The sequence below is a fragment of the Styela clava genome, chromosome 6 (genome assembly GCF_964204865.1).
Source record: "Styela clava chromosome 6, kaStyClav1.hap1.2, whole genome shotgun sequence".
Lineage (NCBI taxonomy): Eukaryota > Metazoa > Chordata > Ascidiacea > Stolidobranchia > Styelidae > Styela > Styela clava.
The window spans coordinates 6,523,837-6,541,628 of record NC_135255.1 but is presented as its reverse complement, the minus strand read 5'-3'; the positions used below and the strand labels follow the sequence as shown (position 1 = coordinate 6,541,628).

At 33.9% G+C, this 17,792-nt stretch overlaps 1 protein-coding gene across 3 annotated transcripts in view; it reads right to left on the bottom strand.

Moving 5' to 3' along the window:
• The window catches only part of LOC120331163 (uncharacterized), a 30,183-nt gene that overhangs the window by 8,219 nt on the left and 4,172 nt on the right, over positions 1 to 17,792 (bottom strand). Inside the window, exons 4-20 of one of the 3 annotated variants that reach the window (XM_039398205.2) lie at positions 17,381 to 17,523; positions 14,572 to 14,693; positions 14,324 to 14,405; positions 14,052 to 14,184; positions 13,637 to 13,740; positions 11,260 to 11,336; positions 8,875 to 9,055; positions 8,519 to 8,591; positions 6,588 to 6,670; positions 5,738 to 5,968; positions 4,749 to 4,856; positions 4,348 to 4,554; positions 3,749 to 3,851; positions 3,125 to 3,181; positions 2,665 to 2,745; positions 1,844 to 1,987; positions 1,207 to 1,260 (exon numbers count right to left, since the gene is read on the bottom strand). In XM_039398205.2, the coding sequence (XP_039254139.2) occupies positions 1,207 to 1,260; positions 1,844 to 1,987; positions 2,665 to 2,745; positions 3,125 to 3,181; positions 3,749 to 3,851; positions 4,348 to 4,554; positions 4,749 to 4,856; positions 5,738 to 5,968; positions 6,588 to 6,670; positions 8,519 to 8,591; positions 8,875 to 9,055; positions 11,260 to 11,336; positions 13,637 to 13,740; positions 14,052 to 14,184; positions 14,324 to 14,405; positions 14,572 to 14,693; positions 17,381 to 17,523 (1,983 nt within the window). The remainder of the gene's footprint in view (positions 1 to 1,206; positions 1,261 to 1,843; positions 1,988 to 2,664; positions 2,746 to 3,124; positions 3,182 to 3,748; positions 3,852 to 4,347; positions 4,555 to 4,748; positions 4,857 to 5,737; positions 5,969 to 6,587; positions 6,671 to 8,518; positions 8,592 to 8,874; positions 9,056 to 11,259; positions 11,337 to 13,636; positions 13,741 to 14,051; positions 14,185 to 14,323; positions 14,406 to 14,571; positions 14,694 to 17,380; positions 17,524 to 17,792) is intronic. The other 2 variants (XM_039398207.2, XM_039398209.2) reach the window with 2 other exon arrangements.

Genomic DNA, 17,792 nt, shown 5'->3' with positions numbered 1-17,792 from the left:
AGTTAATTGAACAAAGCATTAGAATACATAAACCCTCTGTTTACTTCTATATAAGTTGCCGAATTTGAAAACCAATTTTCATTTTCATTTGAAGCAACATTTTGAATGCTCTCAGAATTTAGTACAATTAAAAATGATTTCACATTTTAAAAAAAAATTTCCGTGAAATTTTGAAAAAAGTATTTTTTGAATATGCATTACTCTTTAAACAAGATCCAAAATAACAATTTTAAAAATGTAGCTTTTGTAAATAAACTTTTATTTAATCTTAGTTTTTCATATGAGTTTTGAGCCTTTGCCCAGTGAAAGTAATTGCCTACCCCTGTTCTAAATGAATAAAGAAAAATAAATTTCAAGATTATATGAAATGAACAAAAAGAACGATTTTCGCTGAAAATATGAAAAAAGAACTGGAAATTAATAACCAGTGGTTGGAACAAATGAATGAATAGAAAGCAGATTGAAATCAAAACGAAGAAAGCACAAGCTACGCAACAGAACTAAACAAATTGTCAGCAACGAAAAAAAAAGAAAGAAAATTATCCAAGCGGAGGAGAAAAACGTTACATCACTGCCTGATCATGCTGATATCGTACCTTCGTAAACCTGCCATTCCTGTTCTAACCTGTCTTTCCGCATTGTTTTCTTGCGGAATGAGGTTTTGTAAGTCTGAAAATACGCAAAACTAAGGGTATGGAGGTATTAAACCCGCTTTGCCTACTGTGGTCCATAGATGGACCAGGCCTCAACGGCCTGCTCTATCTATAGCCCACACTAGGCTGTAGATTAAATCATATAAAAATCACTTATCATTTCAAATTCACCACCTAATGAGATTTACTTTTTTTTATTCTGCGATTTCAAGTCAAGGGGATTTAAAACAACAGGATTACCTAAAAATAAATCAGAACCCAGGTCATTTGGAACATATTCTAGACTTAGAGAGAACATAATTGTGCAAAACGTCCCAGATTACTCAAACCTTTGGGTACAATCATACACAAACAGAAGTTCAAGTGCTAAAATTTTAAATAAATTTTCTTCCATATCATAGAAGTAATTAAGAATTTCATGCGTTATGTTTAGTTTGAGTCGCACTGTACTACTCCAATGTTCACAAATTCCAACTCCACACAGCGACTATAACTTTCAAGTTTGAATGAAAAACCACATTACCAAAACGTTATTAACTGGGGTAATACTTACCAGCTTGAAATGGTTTTGCACCGAACAAATCTTTCTGAACATCATCACAATTTCCTGCAAAAAATTCACAGTTCCCAATAACGCATTTACTAAATCATTCTGATTATAAAAGAAAAGGACTTGATATTTCAAATTCAATTTTCCGTTCGTATTCTATATTATCCTAGAATAGTAAATTATACAGAATTGCCTTAAAGAAATCTTGCCTTGACCAAAACAGCCATCCTTATGGCCAAACAAGGTTTCTCATCTGATGACCAGTAATAATCACCAAGTGAATTGTTTTGATACTACATATCACAATTCTAACAAAATTTTGCTTTGTCTGGATTATGAAAAATAAAAATTAATTCAAATCATTAAGAATGCTGAATATTAAGGTGAGCCTGTGGCTTATATAAACCATCAAATTTTGTGGTAAAATATCTATTAGGATTTAGGATACAGAAGAAAGTCGAAAACAAAACGTAATAGCTTTCTAGTGACTATTTCTATCTCCAAGAACTGAAAATATGAGATCAATTGATCCAAAGTCATAGAGTCAAGAGCCTATAAATAGTATGCGGCTGCAAAATTTGGCTAAAAAAAGCCAAGTCATCCGGAGCCAAAATGTCACAATTAGTGAAATTTCCCCAACCTGGTTCAGTGTTTCTTATTGTCAAAAATTCGTCAAATTCTTTGTCAGCATCAACTTGGCCTTCTCCAACATTTTGCGTAAAATTATCGCCATCGAAAGGATTCCAAACTTCTATATCTGGTGTTAGACTGTTGCTACTGGTACCTGAATTCAATTATTTATAACACTTTTAATCGAATGCTGGTTCAGTATAGTCTGATTTATATCAGTCTGGATGTAGGTGGTAGGAAACGGGGTTTGAATCTGCAATCCCTCACTGGCTACATTGGTATACCATACATCAGGGGCACTGTGATGTCATAGGCATAGATAACAAATTGAAATCAGGTATAGACTTCACAACACAAAGCGATTGGAATTACCAAATTAAAAACTCGACATCATTCAAAATTGGCACTTCTCCACGGGGCGCACAATTTTTTCTTGAGAATAGCATTTTCCTGCGGACCGCAGGTTGAACACCCCCCCTGCTATACATTAATAGGACCCCCATGCTAACTTCTTAGTCTTAACCATCAGGTCTATTGTAGAACACATAAATATTCAAATTAATTTCTAGAACATTAGAAATTAATAGAGTATTATTTAATTCTGTACATGCAGCTACCACAGTTACTTTATGAATTATGAGGTACTATTTTTCGGGTTTTACACTCTGAGCGAGGTGGCAGGCACAGAGGTTTGAATCAATGATCCTTAACCTGCAATGCCAGCATGGTAATGTCGAAAGCTCTAACGACTAAGTGAATGAAAAAAATGTTTTATTTTATCCTTTGTAGTTATAATTGACAATTTTGCTATTCAACTATTTATTTCCTTACTTTTCTGTTTATTTAATGTTCCAACAACATTTGTATCACAAGGTGTTATTTGATGTCTTCTTCGTGCAGATGCAGTTATACCTGAAGCAGAAAAACATAAAGATTGAAAAACAGAGCATAGATGCAAGCCTATATTTTATGACAATGGTGGGCCTGATGCGCCCATCACAAAAACGAAAAAAGGATCTTTTTAGTTTAAACAGAGATGTCCGAAGGATTTGATCATATATTCTATATGGCAATTCTACAATTTTATGAATAATTTCAATTGGAAACTTTTGTAAAAACAGATGGAATTCCGTATGCCAATGTGTAAAAAAAGCTTCGTTACTACAATTTCCAACAACAGCAACTCATTATTATAGTGAGCTATTATAGCTCAGCTATACCGTATATATTATTTTCATTTAAGGAAAAAGCAGCGAAAAGTTTAGTCAAGAAAAATTTAGGATCAGCGTACCTGAAACATCGCTTTGTACTCTTCTGTGAGTTCTTCTAGTGCCATCCAGAGTGTCTCCTAAAACATATACAATAAAATTTATTCCACTACCTAACAGTAGGTTACATCAGGGTTAGGGAGCCGGAGCTGGACTCTGAGAAATAAAATTTCAGTGGAAATGCAGCCAGCTCACCATATTATAGAGAGGCTGGACCTACCAGTAATTTCAGTGGCTCAAGCTCCTAACAATCCAAACATTGTGAAAAATTTATGATTTCCTTCCTTCAGTTTATAAAATATCATTATAAATTTTATTCTGTAATATTATTGAAAAAGTTTCAAGTTCAATTTCAAAATTTTGAAACCTTATATCATTTTCGCAAAATTCCATTCGGGTTGCAAATAAACTCAAAAACCGCATTAGCTTTTCAATAGAATACAGTTTTAATATACTGTGACTTCGCAGCTAGAGCCACTGTGATTTTAAGAGCTATTATCAGCTACCCAGCTCTGGTTTACAATGTTTATAATAATCATATATAAAGTACAAATCATCATACGTATTCACGATGTCACATTTAGAAGTACATCATAAAGAAACTATATTCTTATTCCAAATTTACAAAATTAAACAATACTCAATACCTGCGGGTGATGCAGCTTGAAGGTGTATTGAAGGCATATGAGCATTGCTTGTACTACCAGAACGTCGAACTGAAATATGCTCATTTTGCTGGTTCACCTTTTGCTGAAAAGGAAATTTTTTTACAATGCAACACAAATGTATAGGCTATACCAGTGGTTCCCAAACCGCGGCCCGCGGGCCAGTTACAGTCCACATAATGATTTATAATGGCCCGTCAAACTTATATGTTGCGTTTATGTGAAAACGTCCATACTGTATAAAAATGATCGAGCTCTGAGTCCAAGCCAGACTTTTCTTAATCAAGAGTGTATATTCAAATAGCTAAGAATACAATTGAGCTCTTCTCAGACTTTAGAACTCTGATGAGTATACTATGGTCTTTAATGGCAATACATCTTTATCAACTCTTGTAGTTCATGTATCAGTAATTTGATAGTTCAGTTCATAATTATCTCTCATATATGCAAAGAATTGTGAAGAACACAATGACCTCAAAAATTTCATATATATTCAAAACCATATAATACTGTGTGAATACACCATGGAGCACCCAAACTAAAATTAACAATTTTTTCTCTATAATTCATCCATATCTCACCATGGCAGATTGTTGTTGTTGTAATTGCATCATCTGTGCCCTTCGCTGCATCTCAACTTGCTGTTGTTGCAACTGAGCCTGTTGTTGAAGTTGGGCTTGCTGTTGTTGCTGAAGTTGTGCAGCAGCTTGAGCCTGAGCTTGAAGTTGAGCTTGCTGCTGACGTTGAGCCTGTATTTGCTGGGCCTGAAGCTGTGCTTGTCCCGAAGACTTTGAGTCGAGAAAAAAAAATTATTTCATTTATTCCCAAAGCTCAACTGTTGGTGCTAAAAATTCCTAGAAATTTGATGAAGTGAAGTGTTAAATATTCTGATAATAAATAATGAAATTGTTCTATAACAAAGAATCACAAACTCTCTCAATATTAAGATGAGACAAGATAACAGATAAGCTATGTATTCTACCTGTCGCAGGTGATTAAGCATTTGATGAATCTGAGCAATTCTTTGAGTTATTTGTAAATATTGTTGCTGAACAACTTGGCCTTCTTGTTGCATATGTTGAATTTTAGGCTAAAATGAAAAAAAAATTGGGTGAATAAACTATTTTTACTACAGCCGCATGTAAAGTAAAGGTTGGACATTATTTACAGGGTGATCTAAAACAGAACCTATATCATTTGGAACATATTCTAGAGAGAAAATAACTTTTGTGCAAAGTGTCTTATTTCCCTGAAACTTTTGGGTACAATCATACACAAACAGAAGATCAAGTGTTAAAAAAATTTACTTCATTTTCCTAGAATCAAGAGATTTATGGGGGTTCTGTTTTTTGGGTTACCCTGTACCACCATGTACCATACATAACAGTATTCTCCTATGACCATATTGAGGTTCGTTTAAGAAAAGGATGCTCATCCCATGAGCATCGGTTTCATTGTTCATTTTCATAACAAGAACCGTTCAGAAATAAATTAATGGTAATAAAACTATTGAAATTTTCGATGTCTCTCCGGCAGTCAAATTTTTAATCACGGTTGTATTTGCCAAATTTTTGTTATATTTCGGAAAATTGGTACAAATCTGTGGTCATACTATCTTCTGAGGAGTCATAGTTTACTTGCAGATACATGAATCGAAAATGAGTTTTTGAAAGCTGCGATAAACTAGGCCTAAAGTTATACAAAATTACCTTTAATGGCAGGTGGTAAAATATTTAGATTCAGATTGATGGGAAAATAATAACCATATTTTTACACAGTGGTAAAGTATAGGCAGAATTTTTCTAGGGCCAAGGGTACGAGAAAAGCACATCCATTGGATAAACATATCAAATCAAATAGCACTTGTTCTCCAGGAAGAAAACAGAAGCTCCATAAATCTTAAAAGCTGCTTTAGTAGATCCTTGTTGAGAGTGAAATTCTGACAGATTTAATAGACAGAATAAAACTCACTGTAATCAGATTAATGAGTGCTGGCTGTTGAGCTGCTTGATTATTCAACACAGACAAGCTATGTTGAATGACGACCATTCTTTGTTGCAAAACTCGGCCTTGTTGCTGTAGTCCAGCTATTTCCTGAGCGAATTGGGTTTGTTTGAGAACGATCGTTGGATCAATTCCGGGAGTTACAGGCGGCCTATTGGCAGTAACGGCTTGGCTGCTGGCAGGTAGCTGCCTCTGTGCCTAAAAATGATTTGGAGGAGAATATTAGTGTAACTTCTCATGTCAGCTAAAACTCTGCATGTGTTTGCAGGTTGGAATTCAGTGGGAAATAATTGTGCAAGAAAAATTGTCAAATAAAGTCAAACATCAACTGTAGGATAAGAGTTTCAAGCTAATAATGAACTTTCACTTTACATTCAGAATGCTTTGCTTTGCTAAACTGTATATGTTTTTCTAGAACAGTGTTCTATATTATTGACTTAAAAAATAGGTAGGGAATCTTCTGGTTTCCAATCAGGGTTTCACAGCCCCCAGGATTCCAGACCAGTTCAGTCCAGGAGTTCCACTAGTTTCCATTCAAATCCAAAGGCTATATTAATATAAGCATATTGTTCAAAAATAGCCAAATACCTATTAGGTCAGCCACTATTATTGAACTTGCTACACTTGCTAATTTTGTTCTCCCAGTGTTAGGTTGGCTTTTATATATATATTTATAGTTTATACAATTCAGGCAATAAAGACAGATCAACAAACACAGGGGTTGTTCAAGCTGATGAAATGTCTCATGATAACCACTGTTCCTAGAATCTCCAAAAAACCAAACATTTTTCAGTCATATGATACAAAAAGAAATTACTTGTTGCGGTTGCAAGGACTGATTATTCCAAGCAGAAGAAGTTTGTTGTTGTTGTTGAAGAACTTTAGGATTTGTCAAACGAGCTGCAACATAAAACAATGACTCTCAGTCTCAAACATTGATTGTGTACGTCTACGCATAAAAACTTATGTATAAAACTTTCAAAAGTTCATGATTTGTAAATCATTTTGGAAAACTTGAATTTGAAAAAAGCTAACAAATTCAAACAGATTATTAACTAGATATAGGAGGAAAAATCCTTGTTAGTGGAAAACAAGAATAAGCAACAAAGCATCCCAAATAGGGCCTTGTTTTTCACAAATTTTGAACTATCGGTATCGGCTAATTTTACCGATAGTTATCGGCTAATCACGTGACTGCCAAAGTGTCAAAATTGCGCCGGGAAAGCAGTTTTATCGCTTGTTTAATTCGAGAGCGGTTCTGCGTGAAACTCTTTTTCTTCACTATTTCTATTTCTCTCTTATCAAAAGCGGTTTCACGGACGATTGCGACACGGGATTTCACACTTTGCAAGCAAGTTTGCAGCGTGGTGGCTTACAAATCGAAGCGATAGAACACGTGAACGGCTTATTTGTGTCAAATAATATACGCTAGATTAAATAGAGAATTTTCGCGTAGTTTACACGGCGCTTGATTTCCCTTGCGCTTTAGTTGTTGAAGGTTGCCGGGAAAGCAGTTTTATCGCTTGTTTAATTCGAGAGCGGTTCTGCGTGAAACTCTTTTTCTTCACTATTTCTATTTCTCTCTTATCAAAAGCGGTTTCACGGACGATTGCGACACGGGATTTCACACTTTGCAAGCAAGTTTGCAGCGTGGTGGCTTACAAATCGAAGCAATAGAACACGTGAACGGCTTATTTGTGTCAAATAATATACGCTAGATAGAGAATTTTCGCGTAGTTTACACGGCGCTTGATTTCCCTTGCGCTTTAGTCGTTGAAGGTATTATTTAACTTCTTGTATTGGTATGTTATAGATGGCTGGTTCTAGCGGTAAGTGCAAAGTATGGGAATACTTTGTATGCCACAGTGATGGTGTACTTTGTAAAATATGCTCATCATTGTTAAGTCAAGGTTCCGCCGATTCCAAAAAGAAAAACACCAGTAATTTGTGGAGTCATCTCAGATCGAAACACAAGAGCAAGTATGATGAGATTTCGCAGACGCAGTTAACGCGAAAAAGGCCAGCCGAAGCTTCCCAGTTTAATCGGCAACCTTCATGGGAACACATAATGGATAAATTTAATAAATGGCATGGAAATGACGCAAGAACGAAATCACTTGATAAAATAATAATGGAGATAATAGCCACTGACAACAGGCCATTTGCAATAGTGCAAGATGATGGATTCCGCAGGCTAATAGAAACCATTGAACCTCGCTACGCCCTAAAGACTGAGAAGTATTTCAGAACAGAAATGCTGCCACAAATATATGAACTTGTGAGCCAGAAAATAATGACTCTTCTCGTGACAGAAAATGCTGGCGATGGATTGGCATTTACTACAGACTGCTGGTCAGGACCAACAGAATCACTTATGAGCTTGACTGTTCATTTTATAAATTGTAATTGGGAAAGATTCCAAATTGTATTAAACATCAAGGCCATGCATGGCTCGCATACTGGAGAGTACATAGGAACCACTTTTTTGGATTTACTGCAACAGTGTGTTCCTAGTTCTTCGTGACAGTTCTTCGTGAAGAAACATCGTTATCGGCTTATCGGCCTAGTTTTGGAAAACTAGCAGTATCGGTATCGGTTCAAAAAGGCAGTATCGGTCGGGCCCTAATCCCAAATTACTGAAACTTTTGGGTACAATCTTGCACAAACATAAGTTCAAGTGCTCCTTTTATTTTGGGTCAACTTGTATAGAATTCTCATAAAAAAGTTGAACATGTGAAAAAAAGTCACCTGTATTAGAAATTTGGGATGAAGATGCAGGTTGAACAGTGCGAGGTGTTTGAAGTGATGAATTGCTTGTAGACTAAAAATAAAAAACTTAGAAAAAGTCGAAAAAGAACAAAGACAATCAGCTAGCAAAGTTAATCAACAGCTACATTGCCAAGAAATGAAATACCCACTTTTCAATAGCGAGTGAAGGGTCAAGCGTAAATGTTCTCTGATTCAACAGCCCTGGATATGGTACCGGAATGCAGCCACTACCATTTACAGTACTGCATGTATGCGAAACCAATCCTTAATATATGATTAACACAAAAAAAAATTCAAAGTGATTATTTCACTGTAAAGAATGAACAGATAAATACCTGTGTTGATGGTCGGACCATATGTGGCCTTGGTGATGAAGTAGTAGGTGCGGGAGAGGCTGGATACACATTAAGTCTCGCACCAGAACCAGATATCAGACCCTGTGGTCGTCTCCTTGGAGCAATGCTAGTTTCTGTTGGCCCCTCGGCACCGTTTAATGTCCCTTTCTCAGCCGCTTCCCTTGAGTTTAAAAGTAATTTGAATAAGAAAAGCGTTACCAGAAAATAAGCCAGTTTTTGGAAAATAGAAACTGTTTTTTTTTCAATTTTCAATTCATTCGGTTTTGTAGATCCGTAATACATTCTAAATATTGTGTAATACCAGCTTATTTTTCAATTTAATTTTAAAATAATCACAATCTATACCAGGGGTACCGAACCTTTTTTAATGAACGGGTCAAATCATACTCAAATTGTGTAAAACAAGACTGTGGAGTGTGGGTTTAAAGAAAATTTGCATCAATGAGAAACCTGCTGATGCAACTTTTCTGCTTATAATCCTTGTTTGGTATTGTGTAAATTTGAGCTTTACACATTTACACATGTCGTACTTATATCACAGCTTATGATAATTTTGAGCACATTTTAGCACATTTCTGTAATGTAATCATTCAAACTAAAAATGCGTTATTCTTAAATTTCAATTGTAAAAATAAGTTTGGCTACGGTATGTTTCTTTGATTGCAAAAATTTAGATGTAAAGGTAAAATATCCGATTGAATGATAGAGCAGTGCTTTTCAACTAGTGGTGCTAGTACCAGTGATATGGTAACATAATTTTGGAGGTATAGGCCAGGGCTACTCAACTATTTTTATAGAAGTTCCGCAAACAAAACTTCAAAATTATTTGGGTCCGGTCTTTCCAGAAATGATATTTTGGCATCCTTAAACGAGCACTTCCTCGACCGACAAATGATTAGTAGCAAATTAAAATTGTTTATTATGGTGTTATAGTTCTTTTCGTATATATTCAAAACTATGAAAGTCATTTTATAATAGGAAATTCAAAAAGTGGGGCTAATGATCCAGAATAAATAATTAGGTGCGGTCCAGAACCAATACTCAAAAGGTCCGGATTCGGACCGCAGTCCGCCAGTTGAAAAGCCCTGGTATAGGCTACGAGATCTTCAGTAACTAACAAGTCTTATTTTGAAATAAATGATAGTAACTGAATTTATACTCCCAGAACGGTATTTAATTAATTGCTGGTAAGTGTCATTGATGGGTGGTCGTTTTATTTTCCCACGTTTTCCAACATGGGTTGAAGACTTAACATGACTCAAAGACTGGTAGACTTAAAATCATTCATTCGTTGTCAGTAGAAACAAATGAGATTGCAATTCCAATTTGAATGTCTGTTTCGAATCCGAATGCTTGATTATAGTGGTAATCATCAGTTATAAAATTTTGTATTATACTTAATAACATTATTGTTTGTGGTTTTAAAAGAATTTGCATAAAATTTTTCTATTGAATTTAGTGGTTTGCAGAAATTAAAATTCAATGTGATTGCAATTCCTATTTTGAACTCCGTTAAATTGAAACAGTAATTATCAGCCACAAAATGCTACCAGAACCACCATGCTAAATAACATCAATGCTAAATAACATCAAAACTCTGCAGTTTTGCATTCTATGGAATTTAGTGTCACAAGCCTATAAAAAAAATAGTCAATGTGGTATGCTGCAACAATGAGGCTGTGAAACACAATGGTAGAGTGTTGCTTGCCGATACAATGTCGTGTTGCTACTGATGGTTTTACTATTTCATGTGTTGATTCTAATGTCACTCATTGTTGAGTTTTACTGCCTTTGAGTTGTTATGAATTAACTATGTTCTGAGTAAGTGCACACCCTCTTTTTAATTTGTGTTATAACATAATGATATGAAACGCCTTTTATCATGCAATATCAAACTCATTTCTACACTAAGCAAAAACACAATTGTACAGTTTTTATCATAAAAATGGCTTAATTTAACAGAAAAACACAAAAATATTGATTTATAGTTACCGTAAGTGTTCTTAAATATTACTTTAATATGCATTCTACTTGGGTTATTAGCGTACCCACCCTACTTGTAACTATAAAATTTTATAATTCACACAATTAAAAAAATTATTTATGTTTTGATACATTTACTTCTAAAAATAATGTGCAATCCAGAAATTTGACATAATCAATTTTTAATATATATTTTAGTAGTTCATGTATATTTCAAACATTCCCTACAGACATTCTTCCAACATGACTAAAATATGCAAAATAAACTTGATTCATCATAATAATCAAAAAAAGGAATATCAAAATCCAAATATGTTCAAACAATATTACAGAATACAAAATAAATACATTTCTGTGTCAAAATAAAAAACAACATCATACTTCTTAGCCATCTCTTTTAGCTCTTCAGCTTGCGTTCTTGTCAGTGGAACAGGTAATTCTTCTAATATTGGTGCATTCTAACATAAAACAAAGAAGATATAGAAATTGCTGAAGCTATAGTGTTTGAAAACATTCAATGGACACACACAAAAGTGGCTATGTTTCCTTTACTATATGATTCTGCACATTGTCCGTGATCTGCTTCAAGTCTCAAGTCAAACAGTATTTGATGTTGTGTGAAAAACCAACAGAAATTTATATAGTTTTGGTCTTTCAATAGTCTCGTTATTAAAATACAACTTTGCTCAGGGACAATTCTGCTTTACTTCTGAGCTTGTGTACCCATGATTGAAACAAATTCTCTTAAAAGTCAGAATTGCAACCATGCTCATCTTGTTTGAATTCACAATACGTGTCAATGTTAATTTGTACATGAACTCATAAATATACAATACCATGATCACATTGTATTTGTGTTACTGATTTCTTATATTTTGTACAGATTTCAATTTCTATACAAGGTTTGTACAAATAAAAATAATCATATGCGTCTGGACTGCATTATTATTGCATAGAGCCAAATTATGGAAAAATATTATATACGATAATATTTTTTCATGTGTGTACCAAAGATGAATTACGCATATATTTATCAAAAAATATTATTTACTTAATATGAAGATTTAGTTTTTAAATCATAAGCATATCCTATGCTCATTCAAGCATAGTTACCCAACTAAAGAACTGTTGGCCATTGAGCCATAATAATTTTGGATAGGGAAATGCAGTCATTTTTCAATTTCCAAATTTGGTAGGAATTAGGTGATAATCTCCCATTGATTTGCCAAATTGCTTCCTAGAAGGCCGGTGCATTACGTCAAATCATGTGTTCACCATTAATATTGATTATGATAACTTGATACACCGATTCACTTTTGATACACAACCAAGCAAAGGGTACGGATAGCCCAAAATAAACAGTTTTACTTATGTATAGGATATGTATGAACGAATATAACTTTAAAAATTTAAACAATGATTCATATTTGCCTATATATCTTTCATAAGGATGTGATTATGTTGATTTGTCTCGCTATGAGTTGATATTTCCGCAAAGTTCTTTAATAAATTAACAACAATAAATTTATTTAAATAAAACGTTACAGACATATTGAGATTTTGGTAGTTCAAAATATCCATACAAAATGCTGCGTGAATATTGGCAGCATTCATTTTACTAAGTAAAGCCACACTACCTTTTCAAATACGGTACTGCTGAGAAAAAACTTGCACTGCCTTCTCACTTTGGGGTAACTTCTGTCAGAATGAATGTTATGTAAAAATATATGTATTTTGCATTTTACAAAATTGATTTAAAAAAAAAATTGGGCCGATGAAAAAAAGTTTGGAAACCACTGTATAAGCAGAATACATTGGCCCCAGTAGGAGCAAAAGCTTTTAAATTATTTTCAATGCTGGATTCTCAATATAATGTTGATGATTACGTACAGGAAATTGTGACTTGTAAGATGACCTGACGATGCAATGTGCCACTAGCATTCAAGTTGTATTGCTCTGCACTGATTAGATTAATATAAGAAAATTTTTTAAAACTGAAGTAGGTGGGTGACCGTCAAAAATAGATAAATTTAAATTACCGGTGAATCAATATATTCTTGAGCTATGAATAACACTGATTGAGACCGAAATGTTTTATTCACAACTAAAATCAGGGGTGTGTAGAAAGACTGCAAACACCAAACAAAAGATAAAATGAAAAAGCCACAGACATTCTGAAACAACCCTCTCTCAAATATTGACAAAATCAAAAAATTTTGTCTCAAAATAAGTTCATTTGCAAAAAGTGATTATTTATTAATAATATACTTTTCAATATTTTATGAACAACTTAATATCTTCGCTTTACAAGGTTGTATGCAAGCAAAGACTTATCTACACCAAACACCAGTTTTGATCGACCATTTCTGCTTAGTGGGCAGAAGTTAGCCCTATAACTCGAGATCTGTAACCTCGATTACTGGCATATTATTCCGGGAAACAATCAAATATGACAATTAAGCTATGAAAAATTATGGAAAAGTTATGATGGTAAAAGCATCCTATCACACACCTCCATACTCACCAATTGAAAATTTGAAAACAATTGGTCAATCAATCAATGAAAAAATCAACAAAAATTCACCAAAATGATTCGTCCAAGAAAAATACCATGCCATAGGATCAATAACGATTGGTCACTAACAAAAATAATAATCAATCACAATCACAATACGAAAGTACAACATCGGAAATATGAAAACTGGCAAAGTTTGTGCGTTAGCATTTATAGCACGACAAAAAGGTCCTGTGCACTCACATTTTGATTTCTGACCATATTAGGAGCTTTGGCTAGCTTGAACGCATGATGCGCAACTTGAAAAATATCAGGTCGTAAATCTGGCTCTGGTTCCAACATATACCCTGAAATATGCAATTTGAAAAGGATTGTTATCAGTGAATAACAATAAGGTGAATTATAAAGTGAATAATAATAAAGCATAGAAACAAGGGCATAGAATTTTCATAGCGGGATTCTGAAATTTCTAATTGTTAAGTTACCGTAACATCTAGCAGGTCTGCCAGGAGGCTTGTAAAGGTGGGTCTTCTTGGGGGTCTAAAACCCATTCCAAGCTACCAAAAATTGCTATGTACGGTAAATAAAAATGCCTTTTTTATACAACTTTGCCTTGTGATCCTTATTCATTATAGAACCTATAAAATTTAAAACTTACTTATTAAACAGTGAACTTCTTTAGCATATCTAGAATCATCTGGGATTGTGAAAGCTCCGTTCTGTATAGCGAGTGAACTTTCTCCAAAAGGCATTTCAAAGAAGCATAATTTATATAACATACATCCAAGTGCCTGTAAAACGAGATTTCAACCAAATCAGAAACTTTTTTCCTGAAATCATTATAATAGCATTTTTGATTTTTCGTTATTTTGAAATTGAAGGTCTAAAATTTTAATCAAACTAAATTTTTGACATTTATTCTTATCTTACCCAAATGTCAGCTTTTGTCGTTATCGTTTTCCCCAAATATAAGTTGACCATTTCAGGTGCACGGTATGATAATGTTGTGTATCTGATAAAACAAAATTGAACCATTGTCATACAATAGAAAAAATAAAAAAAACAGGTAATAAAAATTGTTGAACCTTGAAACCTTTCCTATTACTATTTGGGCCTCATTTAAAATCTTTGCCAACCACTGGCCCATATGATATGTCATGTGGTAGATTTATACTAACTTGAGAATTTCCTCTTCGACAGCAGCGACACCATGAACTTTTGGATTAAGTTCTGCTGTTGTGGCACTACCGAAGTCACATAAAACATAGTTTCCATTGTCGTGTAGTAGAATGTTTTCAACCTAAATAAAGAGAAAAATATATATTTAAATAAAATAAAATGTTTTCTTGCTTACACAGGATGTAGTTCTCGGGGTATAACCAGTGGTGGGATTCAGAATTTTAGGAACAGCTTCTCTTTTGAATTAAACTCACTGATAACAGGTTCCCTCATTCTGGAAAACCATTCGAAACTTATTGCTATATAACAGCAATCGGCAACCTGCGGCTCCGAAACCGCATGCGGCACTCTGTTCTTGGATCCCTGGCTCCCTTGAATCAAAGTGGTTACAGCAGTTTTTATTTTAGAAGCAGAGATTATTCAATGAATAGGGGGAGGGTGGTCCTTCTCACTGATGACACATCATAGCGGTTTCCAAAATGAGGTCGCATTAAATAAGATGATTCAAATCTTTCAAAACGAACTTTTTTATTTTCATTTTCCAAGCTCGTTTCATTTCGTCGTACACTAAATTATTCCATTATTAGTAATTTATTTGGCTTCTTCTTAAGAAGAACTTAGTAAGACTCCAGATATCAGTGGCTAGTTATACAGAGTCGAACCCAAATTATGCAGAACTCATCAAAATATACATGAATTTTATTAAGGTTTTGAAATGTTATTATGGCTTATTCTATTTCCAAAAATCAAAATCTCACTGGTAAACTTGCTCAATATGTTGCTAAAGTTGAATCAAATTTTCACAAAAGTGTATGCCATACAATTGATCTAACATAGTACACATAAGCATTTTATATTAGAGTTCATCCTTGCAACATGTTTTTGTCATAGATTTTCATATCATCATGACGACATAACTAAACAGAAAAAAATAAATTCCAACTTTGTGAGTCAATCAGTAATCACCAATCATAAACATTTTCCATTCATATATTAATCATCCAAGCTACAGACTTCTGAAATTGGAATGCAAGAAAATTTCCAACCACTTCAGTTGGAGATTAATTAACTAACGAAATCACAACCTTATTGCTTCATAGTAGGCAAATTATATGAAACACAAAAGTATTTAGGAATCTATTTTTACACCCTAGTTTACTCAAAAAAAGGTCCAAACCAGAACTAACAGAGTTAAAATGCTTATTTTAGCATGTACCATATATATCCATTGATACAAATTATCACAAATGTAAAATATTGGACATCATGTCTATACAAATTATAATAGTCCAAATTGAGAAAGATCTGTTAGCTAACATAGAATAAACCACTTTTAGTCAATTGCTATTGACTTGTTTATTGATTTTCTATATTTATCTTGTATAATAAAGTGATCAATTTACGAGGCAGTCACATACAAAATTAAAATTCACAGTCTACTGTGGAAGTAAGTATATTTCCGTATTCCACAAATAAGAGGTAAAGAGATTAGCATTGTTACATCACTATTAATACTGTGATGAAATTTTGGTTGATGATTGACTGTTTGATTAATAAATCATGTGTTGACAATTATTAAAATTAACTTCCACTCAGGCATATTATTATGTAACAAATGCAAGTTTTGTCGGTGCCAAGGTTTAGGAATGAAGTGTCAAATATTGTGCATCTTGACTGACTTATGGTCCTACAGTAACTTCTGCAGTATGCGAAAGTTATTGTCTCACTCCATTTTATTCGCAACAAGGGCAGTGGCATCAGAATGACAATTTTGTCTAATTCCAAATGAGCGAAGAAATGAAGGAAATTGTAAATTAGATACCGATGTTTGAATAGTCATATAACATTTATGGTTTCATAATATTTATTTTTGGCTGTTTAGGTAATTCATGGATACTTGGCCATATGTTTGAGCAATTTTCAACACTTAGACTAAAAAAATAGGCAGGAATGAGTGTGCAGTTATCATCATATTCAGAATCCTACCCATTTGTTTTTGTGTATGACCCCATTACTAATCAGTCGATCGCGGGCTATCGCCGACTACTGAGGATTTTAGTCGATCATGGTGGCAACTAGGTTTGCCACTCCTGATATATAAGATAGCAATAAAAGTCTCAAGAATGATTAAACCAAGACGGTTTGTATTTAGTATATTATAATAGTTACTTATTAAACATCACGTGACAATCTGTCAGCACAAAGCGTCCCATGACCAATACTTATCATTAGTTTCTGTTAACACATTCCAAATTTAATACGTTCAATAAACCCACAGGCAAGGAAACTACAACTGACTTAGAAGAGTGGTAGCTGTTATAAAAAAAAAGCTGACACTGTGATAAGCTTTGAACAAGTAAAATATTTTCTTTAACAGGCATGGCATAACATTTTAACAAAAGAGTCACAGTAGAAATTATTTAGTAAATGTTTAACAGCATGAGACTGGAGAGAACCTGAGTGCAGTTACTTAATGTGATGGTCCTAAACATGTTGCAGTCACAGATCAAGCACTATGTCCATCTTCTCTCAGAAGCCATCTTGGTCGAACCCTTGAAAACCAACGTTTTCCAGTCGGACCCACTGGCGATTTTGGTCTAACTTGGCAATAAGAGACTCCAGAACCCCCTTTTGAAAACTCCTGGCTACTCCTCTGGTTGCAGTGATATTGTTTATTTAAAAAATATGCGAGCACAATGTTTGCCAAACGCATTACGTGAATGTGACCATTATATGAACCACGAGTGACTCTTGGAAATGATTTTAGCATGAATATTGCTAAACCTGGTGAATAATCAATACCTTTACCTTTAAATCCCTGTGAATTACAGGCGGTGTGAAATGATGTAATGCAGCAACTGCCAACAGTATATCGCAAAATATTTTAAGCACCTCATGTTGATTGAACCTCGTCGATAATCGTTGATTCATAAGTTGGACAACATGACCAGCTGTAAAAAAAAATAAGTGAAATTATAATATTGTAAGGTAAATAAAATCCTTTACATACATCAAATTTAATGATTAAAATATTGGACAGCACAAAACATGATTGGATCTGTGATAAAACTTCTGGTTACAATTTGATAATACTAATTTCTATTTAACCAATTGGACAAAACATTACTGTGATAATCAATGTGATCATATTATGTTTTCATCTTTTATTTATTTCTTCAAAACTATCAAAAAAGGTTGCCAAGGAATTGAAATCAAGCAT